Below are 23,050 nucleotides of genomic sequence, written 5' to 3'. Positions count from 1 at the left end.
TAACAAAATGCATTCGAAAAAATAGTTTTTCGATCCTTTTGACTCGAAATTTGTGTCATTCGATCCTTTGTATTCGATCAAATGACTGGACACCGTCTAAAACTCCATAATCAAAGAACACAAGAGTAAAACACATATCAAAATACATGAGAGAGTGGGAAAAAAGGCTCACACTCTCTCCAGGTAAAAAAAAATCAAGCCCTCAAAATCCATCAAAGTTGCTGGGGGTCTCGAAGGTGAAGGGAATTGGCACATTTATGATAATTCTCCCTTACAGTGTAGGCTTCTTTAGGCCACGTTAGTTGGATTCTGGAGGAAAATAGGCAGTTCTATTGATTGGTTCACATGGAACTTGGAAATATATTTAGGCGCAAATCGAGGGTGAGTGAGCAGAACCACCTTATCTCTGAACTGTAACGAAAGGGTCTAGAACTGAAAGGGCCTGTAGTTGACTAACTCTCCTTATATAAGTGATAGCCACTAGGAAGGCTGTCTTATAGCTAAGATCTTTGAGACTTGCCTTATGCATAGGCTCAAATGGAGACCCCATAAATCTAGTCAAACCCACATTTAGGTCCCCATCCAGGAGCCAGAATGTGGGATGAATCCTTTTAACCCGTTCCATGAAAGCCTTAATAACTGGTATTTTCCACCACAACACCTTCTGTTGTGACGTAATGTAAGCTGAGAGAGCAGCCAAGTGAACCTTCAGGGAATTAAAAACCAGGCCTGAGTCTAGTAGGTGAGTCAGGTACAATACAATGTGAGTGGGAGAGCAGTCAATAGGATTGACGCCCTTGGAATTGCACCAGATAAACCGCTTTCATTTACTGGAGTAGCAGTATCGGGTGTTAGGCATTCTCAGCTCCCTAAGTATGTCCATGCATCTCTGAGGGAGTTGTAGGTGCCTGAATTCTATGACCCCAGGAGCCAAACCGCTAAATTCAGGGTTTACGGGCATGGGTGAAGAGTCTCCCCCTTGTCCGGAGATAACATGTTGTACGGGCAAGGTAGTTTCATTGGAGCAGATAGGCACATCTCCATCAGATGCGAATACCAGGATTGGCGGGCCCACATGGGGGCCGCAAATACCATGGTGACTGGCTCCTGGTGCATCTTGTTATCCAGAGACCGTTCCCCTTGGGTCGTCCTGCTTTGAGGGAGTCCCTAGGATCTTCCTGGAGCTTGGGTCCGGCTTAAAGACGATGCACTCGTTCCTGGTGTTCCTGTCCACTGGCACTCGGTTCCAGCAGCAGCATAGAAGTACAGCCAGAAGGAAGAGAGGTTCCAGTCAAGTTTGTCTTGGGGTCAGTTGGTCCCACCAACCCAAGTGAAGAAGTCGACCATTCCGTGCTAGTCTAGACGATGCAGAATTTGGAGCTTTAGCATTGCAACTGCAGCAGGGCTTCACCGGGAAAACCATGGTCCGGGGGGGGGGGGGGGGGGGGGGTGTAGCAAGCTTCTCTTGCAGTTTCTTCTTCGGTTCATTCATCCAGGGGTCGGCTCTGCCTTCCTTGCAAAAGACCTTGCCTTTTTTGCACATTTCTCCCATTCATTCACAGCCAGTCAATCACACAGCAGGGTGGCTGTCCTCGAAGGACAGCAAGCCAGCCAATCACCTTTGGGTGCATTCCTGTAACCAAGGAGACTAAGCACAGGGAGGTTCGGGAGCCTCCCTCGCTTCCTGCCTTGCCAGACACGCTGGAGCCAGAGGCAGGCTTCACCAGTGAATCCTGCCAAAGACAAAACGAACAAAGGGACCAAACCTGGTTTGGCACACAGATTAAAACCCAAGAAGGACCTCACAAGCAAGAAATGACGAAAAAAAGAAGCCGACCACGGCCATTTTGACAAAAAGGGCACCCATGGGTGCAATACTGCAGCTGAGGATCCAGTCTGCGGTAAAAACGCACAATGATAGGAAAATTAAACCACTGCCACCAGCCATTAATTGTAGTGAGGGTAACATAAAAATGTTAGATGACAAAGTAGACAAAAGGAGATATTAAGTAACCCCTCGGGCAGTCCACATAAGATGGTTTGTGCTGGGTCAGTTTCACTTTACTACTCTTGGAAACAGTTTATCCAAGAGAAGGTGTTTAAACCTTAAGATAAATCCAAAGGACTTCTCAGTGACACTGCACTGAGGGTGCTGTGTCACAATACAAAAGGTGATGCCTATGGAGTTTCTCAGACTCCAAAACCCAATGAAACAGTTCAAATCAGATAGAACTTGCATGAGAGAGTGAGAAAAAATGTCACTCACTCCAGGATAGAAAATAAACAGTCTCAAAGTTCAGTAAAAGAGCTGGGGGTCTCCAAGGTAGAAGGGTATTAGAACAGATGTGAGAATTCTCCCTAACAGCCAGCACCCAAAGTTTGAATGTGGCATGACTGCCTATTGGCTGGGTTCCTGTATAAAGACAAGGGTCCTGGAGCAGAAACAAGTGTCAACCATGGAACCAAGAATTGGAGGAAGGACAACGTCTGCAGCCACCTCCAGCGACAGCCAGTGACGTGCTGCTGCTCTAACCTCCTCTTCTGATCTACAGGGAAGATCCAGAATGGATGACTTTCTCACCTGGACTGGTGGGCCCAACAAGTCTCGAGACAACCTGCATTTTGAGCCATCCCTCGAAGAGCTACGACTGTCCTGGGCTGCAATTCCCCAATACACTTGACCTAGTCCAATTTGTTGTGCATCTTCTCCTGAAGCGTGGTTTCGGCTAGAACTTAATGGGCATCCTGTTGGACGAAGTGACCCTTTCCAGCTCTGAGACTTCTCCCTGTGGAAGTCGGGCACCGAGAGACAGAGAGAAGCCTGCCATGTGACAACCGTCACTGAACCAAAGCCAGTGTTGTGTTGCAACGAGCCAGTATTGTGAAGATCACCTGCTGGGCATCCCATCCAAAAAAGCTGACCGGCTGCTACTGCCAAAAGTTCCTTCTTCAGCCTCCAGGACAAGAACATGAACAGGAGCTGGTGTCTACTTGCCTGGGGTCCCGCGGGTGACATTGTTGTTAGGCAAGATTGTATGCAGTACCCTTTGGGTGCACTACGATAACCTTCACCTCATGGAAATAAGGACCCAACCTTTGGTACAAGTCTGAACTACACAGATTTGTAGTGTGGTCGAGCAGCCAGGCTCATCTCAAAGGGGGTCAATATGAGCAGTAAGGTTCTGATACAGAGTTTCACCACACAGTTATTCAAATAAACACTTATACTCAAGGTTTCTTGATACAATTATTAATTTATTTCACAGTCAGTTATAGAAGCCTTCTTCAGAAAGGGAGGAAAACTTTGGCTTGGAAGGCAGAGTCGACTAGACAAAGGAACCGAAGAAGAACTTGAAGGGGATGCCTGCTGCAACTCCTGGACCGTTGGTTTGCCCGGTGAAGCCCTGCTGCTGTGCTCAAACTCCAAATTCGTATAGACAGAGAAGCCCCTGCAAGGACGACTTCTCCCGTTGAGTTGGTGGGACCAATCAACTCCAAAGTAAGCCACCTGGACATCCTCATAGCTGGTTGAATCTCCGCAGAGTAGCTGCTAGAAACTGTATAGCCAGGGAGAGGAACACCAGATTGTGTGCGCTGCTTTTAAAATGGCCAGGAGCTCCAGGAAGATCCTCCGGACTACCAGGAAGCAGGACTGACCGAGCCTGAGCCCCCTCAATAGAGTGCGTGACCCCAGAAGCAAGGAAAGTCCATCTCGACAGCCAGGAACCGCGGTGCTGCCATTTGCGGTAGACACAAGGAGCTGAAAAACAGCCACTGGTTTGAAGATTCATGGTTGCAAGTGGTGACCGTCCCATTGCAATGCAGGAGTCCCCAGAAGTCCTCCCTCTTGTCCCCACGACTGAGGCCCAGGAACAGTGAGATCTGCAGAGCGGCACAGGAAGTCACCTGCTGCACTTTTGTTTCAATTCAAAAGGTACTGTACAAAGTCTGAGAGAACTTACCTCTTGCTGTAGAGTTGCTTGCATCTTCTACCACTCACAAGTCTAATGGTTTGTGGCCCTACATTTGATTCTTTGTTTCTTCGAAGACTTCTAAAACATTGTGCAAATACTTTTCTACTTACCTACCAGAGTTGCTTCACATCCTATAAGATTTCCCCCCCATTTACTTTGGTCCAGCCTGTTATACTGAATGACTCTGCTGTGGGGATCCAAAAGTATTCGCCTGCTTAAGAATATTTGCGGTCTCTTGTTGTTTTCCTTTTACCAACTTGTAATAGTATTCTTAATGCAAACAGTAAGATATTAATGTCCCCGGCACTCTAGCTCTTGAAGTCACCCGAGGGTGTAGGTTGTGTCTGTGGGCCATCCCAAAAGGGTCTTTACTGATTTAGGAACTAAGAGTGCAACGTACTGAAGTGTATTTGTGTGTTACTATTATATACCTCCCTTTTGAAGAAGGCTTATTCTAACTGACTGATAAATTAATAATTGTTTATTCAAGAAACCTTGTGTGTAAGTGTTTATTTGAACACTTGTCACTATGAATCTCTGTGCAACTCCCCTACAGCTCACATTGACCCCTCTCGAGATAAGCCTGGCTGCTCAACACACTACCAAAACTGTGTATTAAAAGCTTATACCAAAAGTTGGGTTTCCTATACCTGTAGTCAGAGTGGTTTGTAGTGTTCCCACAGGGTACTGCATACAAACTTTGCCTAATAGTCCCTTCCAAGTTCTTCTTCGTATTCCTTCGTCCAGTGGTCGACTCTGCCTTCCAAGTCAAAAAGCCTCACCTTTTATGCAGGTTTCTCCCATCCATTCCAGCCTAGCTGCCAATTACACAGTAGAGTGGCTGTCCTTCTCCCTCACTTCCTGCCCCTGTCAGACATACTGGAGCCATAGGCGGGTTTCACTCGTGCAGCCCGCCAAAGACAAAACAAACAAAGGGACCAAACCTGGTTTGGCACGCAGAGTAAATCTCAAAAAGGACCTTTCCAACACCAAATAGCGAAAAAAAAGACCAGAGCCATTTTGACGAAATGCTCACCCATCGGTGCCTTACCGTGGCTGCGAACACAGCCCGTGGTAACAACACACAATGGTAGTAAAAAGTAAACCACTGCTACCAGCCATTAATTGTAGAAAGGGTAACATAATGTTACATGAGAAACTAGACAAAGGGGATAATAAGTAACCCCTCCAGCACCGTATGGCAGATGCGGAGCAGGTGAAAATGGATCTAGATCACCTGACCTAAGCCCCACCCACCTGGTGCCTTCCTGCTTGCCGCTCCTTTTCACGACTTAGCAAGCCCCGCCCACCTGGTGCCTTCCTGCCTGCTGCTCTTTTTCCCTAGTTAAGGAGACCTCCAGCCTCTTTTCCTTTGCAGATGGGGAGCAGGTGCATCTAGGTCACCTGGCCTAAGCACCACCCACCTTCTTAGCCCTGCCTCTTCCTTCTGCTCTTAACTCTTCGATCAAAGGAGTCTCTCGCCGGGTGTCTGATGCAAAGGGCAGATAAAAAAAGGTCAATTCCTGTTTGGACCAGGAGGACCCAGGGCCCGACCCCCTGCTCAGACAGCAGGTAAGCATGCACCAACATGTGTGTACTCCCTCTGTCCCGACAGGCCATCCCCACCACTCTGGTTCCCCGCCCCCCCGTGATGTTCACTTGTGCCCACACCCTTCTCGCACACAGATTTTGCCTGTTTTGCTTGATTCCTCTACCCTGCTCCCCTCTCCCCCACAAGCCTACTTCTGCAGAAGTCTATCCTGATACATTCTGGTTTCACCATCACCATCTTCTGGCCAATGCTGGATTTAACTTTTATGGACTTCATTCACGGTGCGTCACCCTTTCTCAACTCTCATGCTGGACTTCCTTTGCATCTTGTACTCGTGGTGGCCTTGAATCATGCTGTTCCCATCTTCATCTTGTATCCTGGCTTGCAACATTATGTGTTACTACTGACTCCTGCAATTCTATTCACTCTCCCCTCTGCTTCTCCACTCTTGACTGCTAACTCTCTGTTCTCTCCTCCTTTCCCTTCTCCCTTTTCCTATCTCCTCCCCTTACTTTCTTCTATGCACTTACTCGATCAGAATTGCCCCTGGACCTAGTATTATAGCAACCTCGCCTGTCTCCTCCCCCCCCTCCCCTTACTGGTTCCCCCTACCACCCTCCAGCAATATCTGAAATGTCGTCAGGACTAGTAGGATAGTCACTTGTTTGTTCCTCCCCTACTTTTCTGCATCCCTCTCCCTCATCTCTTGTTTTTCTCCGGCTCTACCAGAAATGTTGTCAGGCCCAGTACGGTAGTCGTCTGTTTCCATTTCCTTCCCACTCTCCCCCCTCCCTTCCTTATCTATGCCTTAGCTCTTGCACTATCTGAAATGTCATCAGGCCAAGTAAGCTAGTTAATTTCACATCCTTACTGTTCATGGCCTGTAAGAATGTCATTGTATTTTCCTTTGTTCCCTCCCTTGCCTTGAAGCGCCTTGAAACACATTGTGTATAGGCGCTATATAAATAAACTATCATATCAGTGTGTGCTGGGTCTACCAAGTTACACATTTTAAGTAAAGTCAATTTCACTTCACTGCTCTTGGAAACAGACAGTAGTTTTTCCAAGAGAAGATATTTAAAACCTTTGGGAAATCCAAGAGACTTCCCTGTGCCAATGCACTGAAGGTGCTGTGTGTCACAATGTAAAAGGTGATGCCCATGGAGTTTCTCAGACTCCAAAGTTAAAAGAAACAGGGTGAAAATCACAAAAACATATGAGAAAAAGGGCTCACTCTCTTCAGGTTAGAAATTAAAAGTCCTCAAGTCCAGCAAAAGAGCTGGGGGTCTCTACGGTAGAAGAGAATTAGCATATTTTTGAGAATTCTCCATAACAATTGTATTCTTTCTTCATGAAACGGTATTGTCCCACTCCTAGGTACCCACCTGGTTTCTTGCTTTGTTAAATCCGACCCCTCCTGAGCCACATTGGGGTGGACAACCAAACTCTGTTCTCCCATGCCTAGGGACAGCGGTCCTTTAGGTTACAATCGTTCATGGGGTCTAACTGACCTCCCTGAACTATCTTTTAACTGAACATTTTACTACTTGCAACGTTGAAGATTCCTGCTAATTTGACAATGTTTGCCTTCATTTGGTCTGCCGCCCATGGCCCTGGTCACCCAGTGTCCCAAATGACAGACTCATTCCCAGATAGTGCTGGACTTTCTAAAGTATATGTTGCCTAAAAGTACTTATCAGTATCTGTGTTACTTACCTGAATGTTGGTTAAAGAATAGGTTTGCTACTCTGACTACTTACCTGGATTCATCTAAAGTCTATTTCCTTGATTAATGCTCAAATGTCTTACTTTATACATGTGAACAGGTTTACTTAGCTGTGATTCTAATATTTTGATAGTTGCCTTAGTATTTATAATAAATAACCATATCTCTTTTAAATAAAATTACAGTGTATAAGTGAATTCTGGATAATAGGTGTGCTTCGAGTTCTTTATACTTACCTACAGCCGGTCTCCCTCCTAGACCAAGTCTGGCTGCTCGTCCAATACTACCAAACCTTTTGGGTACTTGAGGACAAACCTAGGAATTGGAGCCCTGTGCACCTAAGAGTGAGTCTTCTTCAGTCCTACCATCGGTGGACTTTATAAAAACTTAACAAATTGGCATCTCGGTAAAACTCTTAAATGATTCAGTTTTATTATGAAGATTTAAAACAAAGAAATTGTCATGATCACTGCTTCCAAGGAGCCAGGACCAGCCCAACGTCCTTGGAAGCAGGCCCCTAACCCTAATCCTAGGCACCAGCCGGTCCCCACTGGGACCTTTTGGACCTTGTCCTGGCGCCGGTGGCACCAGGCTCATCAAAACCATTGGTCCCGGCACTGGAAGCGCCGGGCTCATAATAGGTGTGAGGATGCTTGGGTGGACTTACCTGCAGCAGACCATGCGGCTTACTTACCAGCCACTTAGAAGCTATCTAAGAACAGGAACTACTTTCTTACCTGGGTGGGGCAGCTCCACTCCCTGGATACAGCACTGGAACTCTTCTGGAAACTGGAACTCTTTTCTTACCTAGGCGGGGCCGTGGAAGAAGACGCCTCATCACTCCAAGGCTATTTAAACCACACCCGATAGATGAAGCGTGCTTCGCGTTATTCTGCATCTGCAGCAGAACGCTCACCAAGTCTGCTCCGGCTTTTCTTCTTCTGATCCTGGACCTGCAAGAATCCTACTTACCATTTCAGTATCCAGACATCATCAGCACCTGCAAAGAACAGAAACAACAGGTTAGCAAGGCGAACTTTACACGCAGTACTTACTCACCTGATCCATCGGCTGCGGCCGCTTCTTCACGCCGCATCTCCACCTGCAAAGGCAAAAGCATTGCCATACTTACCGGCACGCTGTGAATTCCGGATTTCTTCGTTCTGCATCGCCGCCTGTAAAGACAGAGTATCGTTAACAACTTACTGGCATTCCGCGGACTCCGGCGCTGCAAACCAACATCTAAAAGGCAAAAGAAAAGACATTAAGCAGTTATTTACTTACGTCCATCACGCTTGTCGCAATAAAACGCCAGCAAATACTCCGGCGACTCTTTAACACGAACTAAGCTGCAAGGAAAGAGACAGTTAGAGCGCTTGCCATACTTACGAACTTCCAGGCGCTTCACTTCATCTTCCATCTCAAGAGCCCTGTAATACATAAGGGAAAAGCATTATACAGAGTCTGCATATAAACGTGCCACGCATTTAAAGACTATAAAGACAAAAGGTGTCCAGAAACTCACCGCTCGTGCAGATAACGACGGTAACCATCCTCTGAATTCAAGAGGCCTATGTTTCACCAGTGAAGGAACTGGCAACGGCACCCTGCACCAGACGCAGATGGAGAGCCCAGCATTCACCTATATAAGGTGAGCACGTTGACCTGGGGGCTCTACGAAAAAGCTGGGAAGGGAGAGAGAGGGACATTCAACAACCCAGACCATTAACCCCCATATTCTTTCGCCTGCAGAAACCTCACTCTTCGAGTCCGACACACAGTGCGAAGAGGTTCGACCCCAGAAGCCAATCGAGTCCTGCACATCACTTTTCGAGTCACAGACAGCTTCCTGCCAAGACCCGCGCCTCCGTGGGAATCAGGTGAGCGTTACAGAAATGTCAATTTGTTCTACATACCTAGATAAAACATTAACATCTATCACACATCAAATCTCAATGACAGGAAAGACGTTCACAATCAACAACAAAACTTACTAAAGCATCTGCACTGTGCTTCAACTTTTTTGCTTCTTGCAGGTAATGATCTGCTGAGTAACTCCTGCCAGAAAAAAAAGAAAACACATTTCAAATGACAATACTACAAATGCTGAACATAAGTAGAGTAGTACATTATATCAGGCATGTGAGCAGGACCACTAATGGTGAGCTGGTATTGCTGAAAAGACCAGCAAAAGACTCAAGATCGTCCTCCCTGCCCTTCACACAACTACAAACATTTAGTATCATTTCTAAAAAATTTGGTGCCCATTAAAAATGGCTATTTTTTAAAGAAACCAAAATGTTCTGTATATTTTGAGCTGGCGAGGCTGATAAGGATTCATGCCACTGAAATGTATATGCATGTTGATAAGGGGTAAACAGTTAACTCAAAAGTCATAGTAGCTGGCCTCTTTTCCCCCTTTTATTTTTGTAATCTTTTCAGGTATTACCAACATGCAACCTTGAAACATTTAAGGGGTGGAGATGGTAACTGCTTTTAGGCAAAGTAGTCCATCAAAACACCTGTACAAGCCTCCATGCAGTTGGCTATGTTTCATACAGCCCTGGTGAATTGTTAGGCAAGATTGTATGCAGTACCCTGGGGGAGACTGCACCAGCCTTGTCCTCTTGGCAATAGTTAACCCAAACTTTGGTATAGGCATGTACTACTCAAGTTGGTAGAGTGACTGAGCAGCCAGGCTCATCTCAAGAGGGGTCAATCTGAGCTTTACTTTTACTTTACATTATTACATTTATATTGCGCAGCCATAGACCCGTGGGTGTGAGGGCGCCGACAAGCCAGATAAAAGACATGGAGTAACCAGGAAATCCCTAAGTATCTCCAGAACTGGGAAGAAAAGGCGCTAAGAGATTCAAAGCCTACTATTTGAAAATTAAGGTTTTGAGACCCTTCTTGAAGTTACTCAGGGCTACGGAGCGAAGGCGCCCCATTGTGCTTTATTAGTTTTGAATTTGGGCTGGTGAAGCAGGTTCTGGTTATTTGAGCAAAGATTTCTAAGGCAGGGTTGTATTCTTATATACCTTTGTAGGTAGGTGGGCATAGTGCCCTTGAGACATTTAAAGGTGATGAACATGAGTCTGAAGGATATTCGTGACTCCACCGCAGCCAATGCAGTGCTTGACGTGCCTCAGATACATGCGCCCTGTAGGCAAGTCCAGATACCACTCTAACCGCTCCATTTTGAACTACCTGGAGACGGTTAATGGTCTTTTTGCTAGAGCCTGCTAGTAAGCTGCAGCAATAATCTAATTTGGATCCTATGATGGCTCGAGCGATAGACTTGCATTAGGCTGAGAAATAAATGGTCGTAGGTGGGTCAACAGTTTAATGTAGTAGGTGGCAGAGGACACAGTACTGGCCACGTAAGACTTCATGTTGAGCGACTGGTCCAGAACCACTCCCAGAATCTTTACTTTGGGGAGAGTGGGGATTTCAGCATCTCCCAGCTGGAAATGTTTGTAAGCTGGGTCTAGTTTGGCTAAAATGCTATCAGATCGCACCACCATAAGGTCCGTCTATCCACGGTTGAGTGCGAGATTGTTCAGCATCATCCATTGTTCAATGAAGGTAAATATGCGATTAAGTTCTCTTTCGTCCTGGTCATGCTGACCCGTAAGAGGGATGACACTGTGTGTCATCTGCGTAGTTGGAGAAAAGTATGCCCTCCTGGGCAAGGTGGGCAAAGAAAGGGGCCATGAAGATATTATAAATGCACGGTGACAGGCTAGCTCTTTGTGGCACTCCAAAAATGATCTGAATTGCCGGTGCTTTAGCACTGTTGGCACATACCCTGCTGGATCTGTTAGATCAGAAGGAGAGCAGCCAATTAGTGGCGGCCCGCGAACAATTAGCTACCGACATGAGCCTATCTGCCAGTATGGTGTGATCGACAAGGTCGAACGCTGCCGATTCGTCCAAAGAGATTAGGAGAGAGATCTCCTGAGTATCCAATCTCTGGAGCAGTTGAGACTTAAGATCCAGTAGAGAGGTCTCGGTGCCGAAGACTTGTCTGAACCCTGAATGAAAAGGGTTAAGGATAGGGTAGGAATTAAGGTGTTGAGCCATTTGGATGTAGGCAACCCGATCCAATATCTTTAATAAAAAAGGGGTATTAGTTATAGGTCTATAGTTAGTGGGTACGTTCAGATCCAAATTGTTTTTTTTTTTAATAATGGAGTGACCCAAGCTTGCTCCATATCATCTGGAACCGTACAATTCTGAAGTGAGGCATTGACGAATTTGCATATGGCCTGTACCAGAGTCGGGGGACATGTTTTGATAATAGTAGAGGCACATGGGTCCCCTGTGCAATTAGTTGCGTTAAGTCTATTGATAATGGTTGCTAACTCCTCCTCTGATATGGGGACGAAGTCAAAAATGGGGATATCTGGATCCCTAGTAAAAGTATTGCCGACTATATGAGTGCCCTGTGTGTCAGATGCACTTTTTTTGTGGCTATGGATTCCCGAATTCCATCCAGTTTATTTACAATGGTATTCTGGATATCCAGGCACCATTCGTCATTTTTAGTGATCGAAGATGCTACAGGTTCTTGGACAACCTCTTGTTCTTTCAGAATTTTAAATAATTCCCTAGAATTAGAGGTTGCCTGTAAGATACTGGAGTCCAGGTGCGATTTCTTAGCTTCAGTAATGGCTCTTTTATAGGTATTGGAGGCTTCTTTATAGTTGGATAATGTTATGGGTGATTGATTAGTTTTCCAGATGTAAAATAATTTAAGGGAGGCAGATTTAAGGGTTTGGAGTTCGGGAGAGAACCAAGGATTAGTTATTTTCCTTTCTGACGGTTTCTTTTTATTTTCAATGGGCGTGAGAGAATTAGCCACTAATTTGAGGTTAGAGCTAATTTTCTTTGAGAGAACGTCAATATCATCTGTCTCCAGAATATGTAGGGTCTGAGTTGTGAGGGCTTCTATTTTGTCCAACGTTAGGGATTTAGTATTGCGATATGAGATCGCTTCCGAGCGGACTGACTGGACTTTAGTGACGAAGGGTACAGTAATTGAAAAATGAACAGCATCATGGCCCGACCAAGGACAGGGTGATACCGATATGTCATGATAGGGACTATTGATAGTTGCTACCCAATCCAGGGTATATCCCAGGTTATGGGTAGGGGGGCTTGAACTATCTGTGTGAAGCTCAGATCTGTAAAGGATTGCGCTAGTTCAAATGCAGTCTGATCATCTGGATGACCCAGCCAGTAATTGAAATCGCCAAGAACTATAAAGCGGGAATTGGGTTTCAATAACGGAAGAAGATACCTTGCAAGTTCAATGCTGAATTTGCCTAAACATGAGGGTGGACGATAAATTAGGACGAAATTCACTGTAGTTTTAGGGTTCATCCCTATTTTTATGTGAAGAAAATCTATTCCTTCCATAAGATGTCCTTTGACTTTCCAAGCTAGTAAAGATTTCCTTAAGATGCAGGCTCCTCCACCTCCCCGACTCTCTGTCCTGTCTAATCATACAATACCCTTCTGGGATGGCAAGATGTAATGAGGGTCCGGACGCGGCAGTGCCCCATGTTTCACTAATAGCGCAGACATCAAATTTGTTGTCATCAATATAAGTGGAAACTTCATGAGCATGCTTGACCAGAGATCTGGTATTGAGCAGCATACAATTCAAGGAGCCAACGGGATGGGTGATGGGGTGATCGCCTCCATTGTTGCTAGATGAAGGAGTGTCAGACTGTGACAATGTGATGACAGATTCTAAATGCTGTTTCATGGGAGATATACAAGGTGTAATCAGAGGTAGGGCGCAGGGGGCAGTATCAAGCAGTAAAATGTCTTGCAAGCAAGGTGGATTAGTGGTGGTGGTGTTGGGAGGTGGAGGAGGTAAGCCTGCTTCGATGATAATGCGAGATGTTGGCCCGGCTGTGTGGAGGATGTTTCCAGCATCCTCTGTGGCCGCTAAGACTTCTAGTATTCCCATAATAATAAAAAGCTTAAAGCTTACCCCAAAACGCTGACACGCCCGCCCACAGACCGGCTTGTCTCCTTCGCGCCAGGTTTAAGGGGAAATAGGCGCAATGGACTACGAGACTGCTGGCAAATGTAGTTTGCTTTCCCAGTCAGTTTTTGCAGGACGGCTGAGCCCCGTTCAGGCTAGCACTTTAGGCAGACAAAAGCAAACTAATGGCTGAACAAAATTACAAGGACTAACGTAATTTGCAGAGCGGATCTCTTGTGATGTTAATAATGAAACTAGTATTTGCAGTTTCTAAAAGAATAGGTCTAAAAACAGGTAAACAAAGTTAAAAACACTAAATACGACGAAATAGAGTAAACAATCTAGCATGACAAGGCAAGAGACAGACCGGCTTGTCTCCTTCGCGCCGGCTGTAGAGTTGTAACAGAGATTCACAGTGACAAGTATCCAAATAAACACTTACACTGATGGCTTCTTGATTTAACAATTATTTGTATTTGTATTTTGTTTATTTATATTGCGCACCTTGTCCAGAGGCAGCTGGGCGCATAATTTGAAGCAAGTGGTTACAAGGTTACAAGTTAACACACAATAGCTTTCCAAAGGAAAGGATACATCATAGGCAAACAGAGTGCATGACAAATAAAGACAGGCATGAGGAGGGGTTACAAGAGAGATCCCTGGGCGAATGGTAACAACATGTGCCAACGAAGCAGTGTGTTAGCTGCAGTATTGCGCAGGGTAAGCGGAAGGAGAGCGAGGCCCACCCTTCCCGAGGTAGTCCCACTAAGTTTAGGCAATTGATGACGCAACATCAAGCTTGTGGAGCCAGAGTTTGATTTTGTTTTTGAATGAATGGATGGAAGGTTCTGTTCTAAGGGAGTTAGGGAGAGTGTTCCAAAGGTTAGCTGCGAGGACTGGGAAACTCAAGCCCCCGGCTGTCTGTAGCTTAAAGCTAGGTATAGTCAGTGTGTGTACTTGGGCAGACCTCAGGGGTCTGGATGCGGTTTGACGCATGAATCGATTGGACAAGTAAGCAGGAGCCAGGTTATTCTGGGCCTTGTGAGTTAGGGAAAGGGCTTTCAGAGATATGCAACGTCAGACCGGGAGCCAGTGTAAATTGCGTCTCGTGTCCGAAATGTGTGATCTCCTCGGGACGTTAAGGGCAGTCCTCATGGCATTGTTCCGAGTGACCTGTACCTTATCCAAATTTCTTTGGCTCGTCCCTAGGTAGAGGGCATTACCTCATGGACAAGATGAGAGTTCTGGCGAGGATGATACAGTCGTCGGTTGTCAGGAAGGGTCTGCAGGTGTAGGCCGATGCTGATACAACTGCATTAGTTTGTCTGTTAAGGGACAGAGTAGAGTCTAAATAGATGTCAAGTGTTTTAGTGACGTTAGACACGTTAATAATGTTCCCATCAATAGTAAAGGATTTGTATTCCTGGTCGAGTTTGGAAGGGGAGCCTAGGATGAGTAGCTCTGTTTTTTCATCAGTGATGCAGAGCCCATGATGTGCCATCCAGGCCTGGATGACTGAGTAGACTGTATTGAGTGCTTTGGCATCAGTGACATAGTCAACGGTGATAGGGATGAGTATCTGGGTGTCCTCAGCATAGTTGGTGTAGGAGACACTGAGATAGTCAAGTATATCGAAGAGTGGTTTAGTAAACACATTGTACCGAGTGGGGGAAACACAGGAGCCTTGTGGGACTCCGCACGGGACATGCATTGGTTCAGCTGATGCGAAGGGAGAGAAAACCCTCATGGTTCTGTTAGATAGAAAGGATCTAATCCAAGATGTGGCTGCGTCTGAGAAGTGGGCTGCTATTTTGAGGTTGTGATATAGGATTTGATGGTCAACCAGATCAAATGCTGCTGACAGATGAAGGAGAAGCAGGAGAGCTTGCTTGCCCTTGTCTTTCAAATTCTCAATTTGTGTTTTCAAATCAATCAAGGCTGTCTCCGTCCCGTGTCTAGGTGGGAAACTTGATTGTCTAAGGCCTAATAAATTGTTTGTTTCAAGGTAATCCTGGATTTGAAGGTAGGCCGCCCTGTCCAGGATTTTAAGTAAATAAGGTACCGTGGTGATGGGCCTGTAATTGGATGGGTTACTCAGGTAAAGTGTGGGTTTTTTAATTAAGGGGATGACCCACGCATCTTTAAGGTTGTCTGGGACAATAACAGATTCGAGAGAGGCATTTATGAAGGTGGTAATAAATGGTGCAAGGTCATACGCAGCCTCCTTAATGATGGGGGCAGAGCAAGAATCCCCCTGGCAGTTAGATGGCTTGAGTTTCTTAATAATCTTTTCAACTTCCTTGATGGAGAGAGGTGTGAAGGTGAATGGTTTGAAGGAGTGTTTGGGCATGGGGATGTTGTACGGTGGGAGGTTGCTTGCTGAATCTGAAAGGTAGTTTCTTTTTGTATTGATTTTAGATTGGAGCTTAGCAATTTTGTCTAAGAGTGCCTTTTGGATGTTGGAACACCAGGCAGTATCATGAATGCAAGTGTCAGAAGGGGCTACTGGCATCTCTAGTTCCTTGAGGATCTCAAAGAGTTCCTCAGTGTTTGATTGAGCTAGCAGTATCCGTTTGTTATACCCATCTTTTCTGGCTTCTAGTATAGCTTGTTTGTAGGTAGAGGAGGCATTGGTCAGGTTGTTTTTTATTAACTAGTGATGGTAAACTTTTCCAATGGGCCTCAGCTTTTCTTTTCTCCTTACGCAAGGCAAGGAGATGAGGGGTAAACCAAGTATTGAGGTGGAGGGGAGGTTTTTGTTTACGCAGCTTAAGTGGAGCAATGATATTGAGGGCTTTTAATATGGCCTTGTTGTTAAGTGTCAACTAGGACTGTGGGGTTGGTGCAGGTGGTCGAAGCCCTATTGAGCAGTGGGAGGATAAGTGGGAGAAGTTTCTCTACTGTAATATCCTTCTTGTTGCGAATGTATGTACGTGGGGCTAGGTTCTGTTTGGCTGTTTGTGGGTTGGAGTTGATGGAGAAGACAATTTTACGATGATCAGACCAAAAGCAAGGGGTCACAGATATCATGTTGAGAAAACAGTTCAGGTCAGAGACCCAATCAAGGGTGCGACCCTTGATGTGGGTAGGTTCTTTAATGTTCTGGGTGAGGCCGAAGTTGGTTAGTGTGCTTGCCAAGTCAAGGGCTTTAGAGTCATTCTCATCCTGGTATCCTAGATTGAAATCACCAAGCAATAGGATTTGTGCGTTGGGCTTGGTACTAGTGGCAAGGATGGATGAGCTATCTTCAGTGAACGAGGAGATAGGTCTTGGGGGCCTGTAGATAAGATGCACTGTGGCAGTATGATTAGGTGAGATAAACAAGTTACTTCTTACCTGGTAACGTTCTTTCGATGGGATGTTCCTCCGACGTATTCCCTATCTTTGATAATACGTTTCCAGCTTGCTGGCCTCGGAAATTTTTTCTGTAGAGGGTGCTGCGTGTCGACGTCCGCCGAGTCGATGTCCCTCGACAGCCACCGTATCGGCGCCGACGTCACCATGCCCATAAATAGCAACGCGCTGCGTCCGTTGCTCAGTTCCGTTTTGTAGCATAAGAAAAGTCATGCCTGAATTGGTTAGTGACCTTGAAGGATCATAAGCTGCAACCACAAGGGAAGTTATCACTGCAGGGATGGTTGGGAGGGGCGATGAGGAATACGTCGGAGGAACATCCCGTCGAAAGAACGTTACCAGGTAAGAAGTAACTTGTTCTTCGAAGGGATTGTGTCCTCCGACGTATTCCTTATCTTTGATAGACTCCCATAGCAGTGGCATGTAATTGGAGGTGGGAGTGATAGTGTTATGTATCCCTTTAGGGATGGACCGAATGTAATACGGCCTTGCCAAATCTGGTCTCTTGAGCAGTGGAGGAATCCAGATTGTAAAACTTTGTGAATGTATGTGCGGACGACCATGTGGCAGCCGCACATATGTCCCGGACCGGTACCCCTCTTTGGAGAGCCGAAGAGGCTGCGATACCTCTGGTTGAATGAGCCCTGAGATTTTGGGGTGGCTCTTTCCCTGCTAGTCTATAGCATTCCAGGATGGCCAAAATAATCCACCTGGAGATTGTTCGTTTTGTTATGGGTAGTCCCAACTTGTGACCTGAGTATCCTACAAACAGTTGGTCTGTTTGCCTGATCCTAGCCTTTCTGCTGATGTAAAAGCTGAGAGCTCGCCTAGGGTCCAGCCTATGTAGCCTTTCCTCCTCTTTCCCCGGATGGGGAGGAGGGTAGAATGAAGGCAAGGTAATTTTCTGAGCAATATGAAATTCAGAAACCACCTTTGGGAGGAAATTGGGCTTCACCTGTAGGACAACTTTGTCCTTGTGGAAGATTGTATGTGGGGGTTTACAGGAGAGAGCTTGTAGCTCACTCACCCTCCTAGCAGATGTTAGTGCTACCAATAGGACAGTTTTAAGCGTGAGAAATCTCAGCGCGCAAGAGTGAAGTGGTTCTAATGGAGTGCCAATTAAGAAGTTTAAGACTAAATTTAAGTCCCATAAGGGAACCTGGAATGGTTTTGGAGGGTAAACATTAGTTAGTCCCTTGAGAAATTGTACCACTAGAGGAATTTTGAAATACAATGGTTTCTCCGCAGTGCGCTTGAAGATAGAGAGCGCTCCCAGATAGCCTTTTACAGTGCCCACTTGAAGGCCTGTGTTTGCCAAGTAGAGTAGAAACGATAACACCGTTGGTGTACCACATGAAAAAGGGTTGATATTCTGTTCCCTACACCAGCTGCAAAATTTGTTCCAACGGCAGCGGTATAAAGACTTTGTTGCTGGTCTTCTGGCCGAAAGCAACACCTCCATGACGTCATCAGGGAGATCCCAATCGTTGTACCTCAACCTTTCAGAAGCCAAGCATGAAGGTTGAGGGTTCTGGTGTCTGGATGGAGAACCTGACCTCCCTTCTGCGAGAGAAGATTCTCTGGACGGATTGGAGGACAGATGGACATATCTAGAAGGTCCGGGTACCACGTTCTCCTGGTCCAATCCGGGGCAATTAGGATCATGGTTTTCTGGAATCTTCCCAACCTCCTGATCATTTGAGGAATAACAGGGACTGGTGGGAACGCGTAAAGTAGTGGAAACTCCCAGTCCACTACGAACGCATCTCTTAGAGCTCCTCTCGGGGGAAATTCCCTTGAACAGAACAGATCGCACTTCCTGTTGGTGCTTGTGGCAAACAGATCCACCTGAGGAGTTCCGCCCAAAGGGCGAAGATCTCTTGAAGGACTTCCTGAGCTAGCTCCCACTCGTGGGAGACTGTGCTCTGCCTGCTCAGAGCGTCCGCTCTCAAGTTCTTCTCTCCGGCTAGGTGGACTGCCGATAGAGAGATTCCTTCTTGGATTGGCCAAAACCAGAGCTGCATCGCCTCTCTGCACAGTGGCAGTGACCCTACGCCTCCTCTTTTGTTGAGGCAGTGCATGGCCACCGTGTTGTCCGTCATTATCAGGACATTTCTCCCCTGTACTGATGGCAGGAAAGCTTTCAACGCTAGTCTGATTGCTCTCAGCTCTAATAGGTTGATGTGTAGTCTGGACTCCGATGGAGACCAACGACCGCTGATGGTCAAGTCGTTGGCATGGGCTCCCCACCCTGTGAGTGAGGCGTCTGTGACTACTGTTATCTCCAGCCATGGTTGCCAAAACAGTTCTCCTTTCAAGATGTTCTCTGGATAGGCCCACCATTGCAGGTCGCGGGCTACCTTGTCCGGAATCCGGAAGAGATCTGTCATTCTCCCTGAGAATTGCGACCACTGACTTCTCAGTGCCCACTGAAGAGATCTCATTCTCAGGCGAGCCTCTGGCACAAGGAAGATGCAGGATGCCATGAGGCCTAGCAACCTCAAAAAGTCGAAGGCTGGGAGACGTTGGGCATTTTGAAACTTGGTGACCATCTGTAGAATATCTTGAGCCCTCACCTCTGGTGGCAAAGCTTTTCCCAGGGAAGTGTCCAGGACCACTGCAATGAACTGGAGTCTCTGTGATGGTATCAACTGACTTCTTTAAATTGAGGGAGAAGCCCAGTCTGTGAAGGAAGTGGCAGACATAATCTAGCTGGGCCTGGGCCTGTTCCGAAGATACGGCCTTGATCAGCCAATCGTCCAGGTAGGGGTAGACGTGGATCCCTTTCCTCCTTGGACTCGCCGCCACTACCGACATCAGCTTGGTGAAGACCCTCGGGGCGGAGGTCAGCCCAAATGGCAGAACTCGAAATTGATAATGAGAGTCGCCAATTGCGAACCTCAGGTATTTCCTGTGTTTGAGATGGATTGGCACATGGAAATAAGCACCCTGAAGGTCCAGAGATGGCAGCCAATCCTGGAGCTGGAGGGCCTGAAGGATCTGAGAGAGAGTTACCATCTTGAACTTGTCCTTCCTGAGGAACTTGTTCAATTCTCATAAGTCCAGGATGGGTCTCAGTCCTCCGTCCTTCTTTGGTATGAGAAAGTAGGGGGAGTACAAGACCTCATTCCTGTCCGCTACAGGTACCAGTTCTATGGCACCTTTCTCTAGCAGGTCTATAATTTCCTGCAAGAGGATCTGATCTGGAACTTTTAGAGAGCTGTTACCCGGTGGATGAATGAGGAATGTGTAGAAAGGGTAGACAGTAACCTTGGGCAACTGTCTCCAATGCCCAAGCATCTGACGCTATAGCCTGCCATTCCAACAGATGGCGAGTTAACCTGCCCCCTACAGGTGTATTGTGTGGGAAGGCCTCAGAGTGGTTTGGGGGCGGCTGATGCAGATGCCGAGGGTAAAGAGGCACCTGCTGCTGCTGTGGTCTTAGTACTTTTGACACATCCACCTCGGGTGGATCTCATTTGGCCTCTTTGAGCCGGCTGTCCTCTGCCTTTCCCAAATGCGGAATAATAGCAAAAGGACTTTCCTCTCCCAGAGGTTCCTGAGGGGCGAAAAGGAGTTTGGCGGATAGCAGCTCCTAAAGATTTTGCTGCTTGAGAAGTCTAACTTTTCCAGACTGTCATCAGCCTTTTTCCCGAATAATGAAGAGCCGTCAAAGGGCATATTCAAAAGTCAGGCCTGTACATCAGGGGCAAAGCCCGACTTTCGCAACCACGCTTGCCTGCGGATTGTTGTACTTGCCGCCATGGCCCTGCTGATACTGTCAGCGGAATCGATGCCAGTTTGAAGTGATTCGCACATGGCATCTTTGCCATCTTTAATAATGTTAAGGAAGGCTTCCTTTTCCTCTCCTTCAGGTATGCAGTCAGCCACTGATGAAGCACACTCCCATAGTGTGTGACTGAACTTGGCGAGCGTACAGGTGGCACTGATGGACTTCAACGCCATACTACAGGCAGAGAAGACTTTCTTTGCCATAGAGTCGTACCTCTCGTCATCTCTATCCTGTGGGACAGTAGGGTAAGCAGTCCTACTGCTAGATGAAGTTGCCGCTTGAACCACCAGGCTCTCTGGGGTCGGGTGTTTTGACCTGTATTCAGGGTCAGCAGCCGTTACCCTATACTTGGTTGAAAATCTTTTATTGACTGCAGGGATAACTTCTGGAGTTTCCCAATTAGATGCAATTTTTCTTTGTAAGGCTGCATGGAAGGGGACCACCGGGTCCTCCTGTGGGCCTTTGTCCAATATTAGGTCATCCTGTTGGAAAACAGGTGAAGGCGCAGACCAACCCATAAACTCAGTTATTCTTGCCATCAGGGTTCTATGTGGTGTTTCGGCATGTTCCCCTGGGTCTGGCTTAACAAATTCCACTTCTGGGGAAGTGTCCAGCCCACTTGCCTCATGTAGTGACTCCTGTAGTTCCTTCAGCCTTCTTTCCTCAAAGGTGAAATCCTCTGCAGTAGGCAGTGTGGTCCTCTGTAACCCGAATGTTTCCTGGTCAGAATCTTCCCCTTCTTCATAAATTGAAGAAAGTCCAGGGTATTCTGACCTCTGAAATGGAGTAAAACCCATTTCTAAGGCAGAAGGAGCCAAACTCGTTATTGGACGAGAAAACGTTGATGTCATCGACGCTAATGTAACAGGCGTCGAAGGCGCCGAAAACGGCGTAGAAAAAACTGGAAGGGGTCTCGAAGAACTCGAGAGGATCGGGATCCTACTCGAGGGCATCGACGACGGTCTCGGCGTCGTGCCGGAGGCCCTTGAAATCACCGTTGGCTGTGGTGTGGCATTGGTCCTCTCATCGGCGTCGACGACGTCGAGTCGATCGACCGACCAATGCGTCGAGGAACCCTTCGACAACGGCGTCGATGGCGCCGATCCGTGCGTCGAAGGAATCCTCGACGACGGCGTCGAAGACGGTGCCTTCTTACCCGATGGCTCATGGCGCTCTCGGGTGGAATGTTTCGCCGGGTACTGCGACTCGCGGCGTTTTGATTTTTTGGGTTTTTCACCCGGGGTATCACCCTCAGCTGTCTTCGAGGGGGTCGAGGCCGCGTTCTCGAAGACGCTTAACATTTTCTTTCTGAATTCCTCCCACTCAGCTTGAGAACTGTGTTTGGTGGGACAGGAGACTCTTTCTGGGGACACAGAAGACGACGAGGAATGGGACCTTCGACGTCTCTTTTTTGAGTGTCTTGATCTCGACGAATGGTGGGAGCTGCTTCGACATCTAAAATGGGAATGTTTTCGACGGCGAGGAGACGAATGCCTTGACTCAGCCGACGAAACTTTCGAGGTGGTTTTGGCCGACTTACCTCTCTCGAGCTTCCCCTTGCGCTCCTTCAAGGCTTTCGCCGTCATGGACATGCAGTCCTCACACTCCGAACAATGGTGCTCGGATCCCAAGCACCATAAGCAGATCCTGTGTGGATCCGTTATTGACATTTTTTTAACGCAGTCTTGACATTTCTTGAAGCCGGATCGCGGCGTTGTTGGTTCTGATGAAGAAGCCATCGGGAACTATAAGGTATATTCGAGTAGAAATAGATAACAATCCTGACTGAACTGAGCAACGACGTTCCAAGGCCCCACGAAGCGCGGAAAAATGGAACTGAGCAACGCACTCAGCGCATGGATATTTATGGGCATGGTGACGTCGGCGCCAGTACGGTGGCCGTCGAGGGACATCGACTCGGCGGAGGACGACGCGCAGCGTCCTCTACAGAAAAAATTTCCGAGGCCAGCTAGCTGGAAACGTATTATCAAAGATAAGGAACACGTCGGAGGACACAATCCCTTCGAAAGGTAATTTGAGGGACAATAGTTCTGCAGACGGGATTTGTAGGCTGGGGATAGATCTGGGTTCAAGTCCACTCTTGAAGATGAAGGCTAATCCTCCACCCTTGGTTTGATTGGTGTCCCTGTAACACCTGATGATAGAATAGTTATCTGGGATAGCCAAGGACAGGGCCGGGCCAGCTGCCGCATGCAGCAAAGTTTCTGTAACGGCTAGGAAGTCTAGATTTTCGGTTGTGATGAAGTCTGCGATATCTAAGGCGTGGGCAGGGAGGGAGCGAGCATTGATGAGCGCGCCTTTGACCTTGAAGTCTTTGGGAATGCTGTGAGACAGAGGCGCTGGAGCATTTTTGCTGGGAAATTGCGCAGTGACTAATGTTGTAGGGCGCTGGTGATTTGTTATTCGAGGTATGGACCTGATGGTAGGACCAATGGTGAAATCTGGCAGCAGGTCTCAGGTTTCTAGTTTGGGTGGCGTAAGGTTGGCTAGAGTGAGTTAGTACACTCTGTATGTTGGAAGATTTGCGGTGTGAGGCAGTAGAGGAGTGTTGGCTGTGCGTGCCTGAAGATGTGCAAGGCAAGGTCTAGTGCCAAATCTCACATTACTCATGAGCGACACGGTGTCGCTA

At 47.1% G+C, this 23,050-nt stretch overlaps 1 protein-coding gene across 2 annotated transcripts in view; it reads right to left on the bottom strand.

Annotated features, from left to right (window-relative positions):
* The window catches only part of AFF4 (ALF transcription elongation factor 4), a 1,482,962-nt gene that overhangs the window by 285,282 nt on the left and 1,174,630 nt on the right, over nt 1-23,050 (bottom strand). For both annotated transcript variants that reach the window (XM_069652488.1, XM_069652489.1), the window contains exon 17: nt 9,247-9,310. In XM_069652488.1, coding sequence (XP_069508589.1) covers nt 9,247-9,310 — 64 coding nt within the window. The remainder of the gene's footprint in view (nt 1-9,246; nt 9,311-23,050) is intronic.

This window comes from Ambystoma mexicanum, chromosome 3p, assembly GCF_040938575.1.
Source record: "Ambystoma mexicanum isolate Mex_15411 chromosome 3p, UKY_AmexF1_1, whole genome shotgun sequence".
In the NCBI taxonomy this organism is placed as follows: Eukaryota; Metazoa; Chordata; class Amphibia; order Caudata; family Ambystomatidae; genus Ambystoma; species Ambystoma mexicanum.
Note: the sequence above shows the minus strand (reverse complement) of the source record. Positions and strands in the feature narration are given on the sequence as shown.